The sequence below is a fragment of the Pygoscelis adeliae genome, unplaced genomic scaffold (genome assembly GCF_000699105.1).
Source record: "Pygoscelis adeliae isolate BGI_AS28 unplaced genomic scaffold, ASM69910v1 Scaffold67, whole genome shotgun sequence".
NCBI lineage: Eukaryota > Metazoa > Chordata > Aves > Sphenisciformes > Spheniscidae > Pygoscelis > Pygoscelis adeliae.
Genome location: NW_008825271.1, coordinates 4,874,563 through 4,881,913, shown reverse-complemented (window position 1 = coordinate 4,881,913; position 7,351 = coordinate 4,874,563). Strand labels below are relative to the sequence as shown.

The window sequence follows — 7,351 nt, the reverse complement described above, 5'->3', positions numbered from 1 at the left end:
TGTCTGGCTGCAGCCGTGTGTGTGTATGTCTGTCTGTATGTGTGTATACAGATGTGTGTGTAAGGGGGGGTGGTGGCCGCGTGATGAGGAGCCGCATTTTCAGCCCCGTCGCCCAGTAGGCTGCGGGGGAGCAGGGACCTTGGGGGATGGCCGAGCGCTCCCCAGGCCTCTGCAGGAAGGGGCAGAGGCAAACACGCACCTCATCCTAAACCCAGCACCCCTGCCCCAAAATACTGGGGCATTTGTGCTTCCCAGCCCACTGGCTTGGCATCGCTCGCCTCTCCTGGCCAGGCACCCCTCCGCCTGCCCACTCCTGGGGAGTGAGGCTGTCATTCACCTCTACGCCTTTTTGCTTCCCTGTTGGAAAACGCGCCATCAAGAAACTTTCAACCTTTCCGTGCCCTCATACGGCTTTTGCAGGACTTTACAACAGCTGGCACAGGGTAGGAGGGTAGATCTCTGTACAACTCTATGCATTAATCATAATTACTCTTCATTAGCACTGTAGTAGTATCGAAAAGCCCAGGTACAATTTTTGGGTGCTTAGTGGCTAAAGCATACATAAGAATACACGGACCTTCCCGCAACAACCTTGCAATCTCGTTTAAAACAAGACACAATACATGCTGGAAAATTAGTACAACACTGCAATAATGATGAGATGAATGATAATGAACAATGCAGGTGTATTTGGAGAAAGGACTTTTTTCAAGATTAAAAAAAACCCAAAACTCTCAGTCATCCAACTGAGGAAGTTAAAGCGCACATCAGGGCATCTGCTTGTCTGCTCTGAAGTTTTTATTTCACCCCAGTGTAAATAAACAGGGATTTACCTGGACTGTGACAAGAAGATAGTTCTTCTGCTCATATAAAGCTATTCTGCCCATCCTCTTAAGCCAGTATTGTTTTCTTGTCCTGTTCTTTCCAGTTTTAGGTGGATAACATTAGTTTACACCTCATTAGCAAATACTCTTCACCCAGCAGCCGGAAGAGAGGCCCTAACTGGACAAATGGCATCTAGTCTTTATCCCTGTCTGCTGCTGACGGACACTGTGTTTAGATGGGAGTTTAGCATTTATAGCAAACACTTTTTTGGCCAGGTCACAGCTTACCACTAATGAGGGGACACTGGCAAGGAAAGGTCATTCCCGTGGCCATACATTCACCGATCATCCATTACACACTGATGTTGCAGTCCCTAGCTGGGTCCAAAGCTTTTAATTGTCTTTTTCCTGGGGCTGAAATAAAACTTTCAGAAACCTTAGTCCATTTACACATTAAAACAGGGCTTCGCTGTCTTCTCCCCATTGCCAGCACCCACAACACTCGTCCCCCTTGCTCCCATGCCACGTAGCAGCCCCCAATGCTTTCCTCTACGTTGTTCATCCAACCTTCACGATGAGGGTTAGTCTGTGCCTGGTGTCCGCTGCTGCACACACAGCACCGTGCTGCCGTGTAGTATTTGCCTCTACTCATTGTATTTCTCCATGGCCACCATCAACATACTCCACCGTGCTTCCTTGTATTACACCACTTTTGTTCTTCATTCTCCCAACCCCTGCGCCACAAACTGCAGCACCCAGATAGCAGCATCTCATGGTACTTCCCTTACTCCTTCCTGTCCAGTCCTTCACCCTACGGACAAAGCCCTTCCTAGCTGCTTTGTTGTGACAAGCCTTCGCCAGCTGCTCTGGTCTTTGCCTCATGCAGCACAGCTCCATAGTGCAGGGCAGCAGCCCAGGGCACCCCCCACCCCAAAGCCACTGCCACTGCCATAGGGGAGGGGAAGAGCAATCAGAGTTTAAAAAGGGAAGTCTGGAGATGCAAGGATTCATTTGGCTGTGCAGTAATCAGAATAAAGTTACAAAGACTGTGTGGACTGTAATTTTGTTTCCATTTTTTAACCACCGCCACATCCATATTCTGGCATAGATAGGCTGATAGTTAAAGCAAAAGTGTCATTACCAGTATGTGTTGGGGGAAAAAAAAATAAAAATCAGTATTTTGCGCAAGTTCTTCACTTTAAAAAGTTGGGGAGAAGTATGCTAGTAGAATATAGAATCATAGAATCATAGAATCATTAAGGTTGGAAGAGACCTCCAAGATCATCGAGTCCAACCGTCAACCCAACACCACCATGGCACAATATGATGAAATACTAGCAAATGGTCTGCTGTCTTTGAAATAAAACTCATGTTATTTTTAAGGTCCAATAGCCTTCCTCTTAACTGGTCCCTAGCTTGCTACAGAGTCAAAATCTTACCGTGTATAATGTTGAGGGAAGTGGGATCTAAACTATCCCAAGCGTGTTTCCAGTTTTATTGCATAGTAACAACAGAAATCAGGTTTGATTAGCAAGATATTTTCAGAATCTGCAAGTTCTCTGTTATTTGCTAGCTGGTAAACAAATAAATAATGCAGTGTGAATTGAAATGCATCTCTACTTTGAGCTATATGGTGTAATTGTTGCAATTTAATTTGGCTCTAATGAGATTAGAGTTTGCAGATGTGTAGTCCAGTACTTTTGTAAAGGTACATTAGCATACATATGAACTACAAAAGCAAGTCTCCGTTTTACGGTATTTTCTAAGACTAGACTGTCAACGCCTTTACTGCAAAAGTATAATGAAGACTTTTTTTTTTTTTTTTCTTTATTCCCTCAATTTGATCCTCATGACCTCCAAAGATAAGAGATCAGGAGCCACTTGCCTCATACTTTTTCTGACAGAAACAGCAAGAGGAGCTGAGGAAGCAGAGTGGCAGCTGGGCATCTAGGTGGGTTTGAAGTTTCTGCTATGTGCAGCTATATCTTTTGGTACTTAAATTCTTCTAAAAGTGTACTTATTTCCCCAAATGAATGGTGACTTGCATTCCCTGTTTCTCCCTTAGACAAGTACAAAGTGCCAGGCAGATGGTAAAACTAGCATATCCCTCAGTACTCAGAGCAAAATGCAAGGACACATCACCCATAGGGCTAAGAGGTACATGGCGAAAATCAACACAAAGTGGCACCTTGACACTTCAAGTTATATTAACAACAACCACCACCACCAAACATGGACATTTCAACTGAAAAACAGGTAACATTCATAAAAATAGGAAAAGTTTATCCCCTTGAGTTTTAGAATTTTTATAGAAAATTTAAAGAATTTTTACAGAATTGGAAGATTTTGAAGGAAAAACAAGAACTAAACACCATCTTTGATAATGACCTTTTCTGATAGAACCCAGTTTGGAACCAGAAGTTCTACCTTTAGACTTCATTGAATACTCCTGAATTCCCCTTTTTAGCCTTTTTTGTGTGAGCTATACCACAGGCTTTATGGTGTGCCTGTACAGCTGCCTAATTAGAGTAGCTGAAAGATCAGACCTAGACCTTTTTGATTAAGTCTAGGAGACATTTCTTTTAAACCTCAGCTTGCTAGTTTTGTTGCAGTGTTTTTGTCCGCATGTACTGAAGAAGGAAAAGAGAATTCACTGCCACAGGAGGCCCAGAGGGGCAGTGAAATACCCATCCATGGAGATATTAACAACTCAGCTGGACTCACCCCTGAGCAACCTGATGTCCTCCACTCTGTTCTGCGCTGGAGGGTGGTCCAGATAACTGCCAAGGTCCCTTTTGGCTGAAGTTATGCTATAACTGTAGGTCACTAGGGTACGCCATCGTCCCCATTGGTCAGTCACCTCGAGGGAATTCATTCATCGTACATCGCAGCCATTGAAATTGTGTGGCCGCCATCCTCGTTGTAGCTGCAGGTTTCTAAGCAGCTTCCAGGTGAGAGGGGCAGAGGGAACTTGCCAACACGTCCAGCAACTCACAGGACGGAAGGGGTGGTGAGGGTTAAGAGAAGAAAACCCATCTGGCTGTTGTTCACCATGAAGTTATAATACTTGTTTTGAATGTGTTTCAGGAAAATGATTTATTATCAGCTGAGGAACAATGGAAGTAAGTTAATTTACATATTGCTCACAAATGTTTTGTTAAATGAATTGTACATTTATAGCGATACCAGAAACCTTTAACATTTTGTTCACAGAAGAGTAGTTAGTAAAGAATTTTCTTTTCTTGAAAAGTTCTACTGGAACTTTTTATTCTGTCAGTTTAATCAGTTCCTCAGCAAAACAAAATAGGGAACAGCTTTACAGCGATCATTACGGAGATTGCTGTTGTAGTACGATGTTTTCCTTTAGGTACAATAAATATAACGCTTCCTGTCCTTGCAAGTCTAATATAAAGAAATGGTCCTCTAACCATCATTTTAATGCCTGCTTGGGGGGGGTGGGGGAGGGTTTGGAGGAAAAGCTTGTTATCCCCCTCTTGCCGCCTTCCCTTTTCTTAGGATGCACGTTAATTACACGATCTCCAGCTATAGGCTTGCCCCGCCGGCGCGCCTGGCGCCGGTGCGCTGCCCGTAAGGGGGCACCCTTGGTTGCGGCCTGAGGGACACCGAGTGCATCGCGCCGAGGAGCTGCTTCGAGATACTTAATGCAAGCACGCTGCCAGCAAAGAAGGTGTGGTACTCTGTGGTATGTGCATAAAGCTGGGAAGAAAGACGTTTGATGCTGGTATTGGCACCCACTTCAGTGCTGTGGCATCTAAGCGCAGCATCCATCACATAGCCGTTTCTTTTTAAATGGAAAAAAGCGTGGCTACTGTTGCACTTTTGCTTCTGAAGAAGGGATGGGAAAGAACCACACGTTTTAAACCTATATCCAGATTTCTGCAAAGTCAAAAGTTTTAATTGGATTCAAAGTTTGGCTAACATGGGATAGCAAGTAATAGCAGCAAAGAATGGCTTCGGGCTTTTGTGTAGTTCCTTGCTCAAATCTGGATCCCAACTGGTTTAACACTGGCTGTGTCTGAACAGAATAGCTGCTGCCCATCAGCCACCATGACAAAAGGTCTTGCTGCACGGTGTTTCTCCCCACAGGGACCAGAGCATGGAAGGGGAAGGGAGACAGTGTGTGTCTGCCTCTTTAGCTTTGTTTCAGAGTGCTGCTGGGGTGCGGTCAGTGCATATGCAGATCTAGAAGCCAGGAGGTGCTGTTGAGTCCTGAAATGTATGCCCAGAAAGCTTCAGGTCAGAGGAAAACTAAACTCCAGGTTAATTTGAGTCAAGCTCAGATGAAGATCAAGATTATTACTACAGGGGCATGAGGCTCTGATCTAACACAGAAGCTCACTCAGCTTTAGTTATGAAGGAGGCTGATTTATAGCTCCAAGACAATCCACTTCTTTCTTAGGGGCTCAAGGAAACTTTCATTAATTCTAGAAGGAAGATAAATACCAGCTACAATTCTCACTTTATAGGGAAGGAAGCTGAAACAGGGGTTTAAGCCCTCTTCTGAGTTTGCATTTACCTTGGGCTAAAATTCATAGGCACTATGTATTTGTGGCTGTATTTATCTTCAAGACTGAGTTACTAAAAAAATGAAAAGAAAAAAAGACAACTCTCTGCCCATAACTTTACATTTCCTTTTTCAGGGTAATAGTTCCAGTTACAAAGACCAAGTATTCTCATCTAGCTTGTTACCTTGTATCTTCATGCATAACAACACTAACCTCTTTCCTCAAAGTATCTCTCATACATAGACTTACTGTCACCTCTAGGTATAACAAATCAATCTAGACTGTTTTTTGGGGTTTGGTTTTGTTTGTTTTTTTTTTTTTAAATAGCACACATTTTCTTTTCAGGTTGCAACATCGGAAGATGCATGTGAAACACCATGGCTGTGAATCAATGCATATGGAGATGGTTCTTGTTCTCATTGCAACCTTGGTTGTTGCCCAGATTGTGCTTGTTCAGTGGAAGCAAAGACACTGTTGATCATACAACGTGAATAGCTTGTCAGAAAGACAGCAGTTTTGGAGCTGTAGTGGTTAAGACATCATCTTTCTCAGGTAACAGTTGGGAGTCATGACATACTCTTAAGGGTTTACATCTAGCAAGAAAACTGAGCCTCCATGGAAAGCAGCAAGCCATGGCTTTTGGTCAGGTGGAGAATAGCTTTTATGTAGGAAGAAAAAAACACCTATATTTTATTTTCTGTTTATGCATACTGATGCTGTGGTCAGCCTTTAGTAGGTTAAAGCTTTTAAGGAAAAGGCTTTGAGTTTTCAAACAACTGTCTAATAACGGACTAGGTAGAAAAACAAAGTCACTACCCTTATCTAGCTGAAGTAATGCTGGTTTACTGACAGAATCCAAGGCCTCTCTTCACCAAGTTACTCATGCACATGCCTAATTAGAGAGAAAGCTTGTCTTGTGGTTAAGGTGCTAAAACTGGGGCTTATGGTGCTTCAGCTCACTTGCTTTCCCCTGCCACAGACTTCTCTGCAAACCTGAGAAAACTAGAATGACATGATTTCCACCCCTGACCTCTCTATTCAATAGTTAAAAAGAAGTTAGGCATCTCAGAAAGGGCCAATCCTTAAAAAGCAACATGAGTTTTAAGTACATGTTAAACAAATAATGGGAATTACACAGATATTTCAGACAGGCAGAATTTTAAGCACACAAGCAGCTTCTTAGCTTTTCCATCTTCATCAGCTGATGAGTGTGCTAAGCCATCTGTAGATTGAAATATGGTTTTTGGTAACTGAACTTCTTAATAGCAGTGACATCAATAACTGTCATGATCAATACTTTATCTCTTGGCAATTGCTCCTCAGACTCTGAAGCATCATACTCCCTGATTTGACAGGTCTGTTAAACACTAAAGAATGAAACCTTGCTACAATTTACAGAAACTGTTTTAGTACGTGATATAAAACCAGCCTGATCTATGACAGCTTTACTGTTAGTAGAGTTTCACAGTGGCATAAAATTGCAAATCAGAGATTGTGAAACAGGCTCTTCAGCTATACAGTGATGAAATGTTCATCATGGCAACATATGAAAAGGCTGAGGTACTTAATGCCTTCTTTGCCTCAGTGTTTAATAGTAAGACCAGTTGTTCTCTGGGTACCCAGCCCCCTGAGATTTTCCCCCCATAATCCAAGGGGAAATCATTAGCAACCTGCTACACCACTTAGACACACAAAAGTCTATGGGGCCGGATGGGATCCACCCAAGGGTACCAAGGGAGCTGGCAGAAGTGTTCACCAAGCCACTTTCAATCCTTTATCAGCAGTCCTGGCTAACCGGGGAGTTGACTGGACATTAGCAAATGTGACGCCCATCTACAAGAAGGGCTGGAAGGAGGATCCAGGGAACTACAGGCCTGTCAGTATGACCGTGGTGCCAGGGAAGGTTATGGAGCAGATCATCTTGACTGCCATCACGCAGCACGTACAGGACAACCAGGTGATCAGGCCCAGTCAGCATGGGTTTATGAAAGGCAGGTCCTG

General features: G+C 43.4%; 1 protein-coding gene across 1 annotated transcript in view; it reads left to right on the top strand.

Moving 5' to 3' along the window:
* The first annotated feature begins 3,056 nt into the window (after nt 1-3,056).
* RNF175 (ring finger protein 175) overlaps nt 3,057-7,351 on the top strand; it is a 17,226-nt gene continuing 12,931 nt past the window's right edge. The window contains 3 exon segments of the mRNA XM_009329840.1: nt 3,057-3,080; nt 3,912-3,946; nt 5,696-5,874. Coding sequence (XP_009328115.1) covers nt 3,057-3,080; nt 3,912-3,946; nt 5,696-5,874 — 238 coding nt within the window.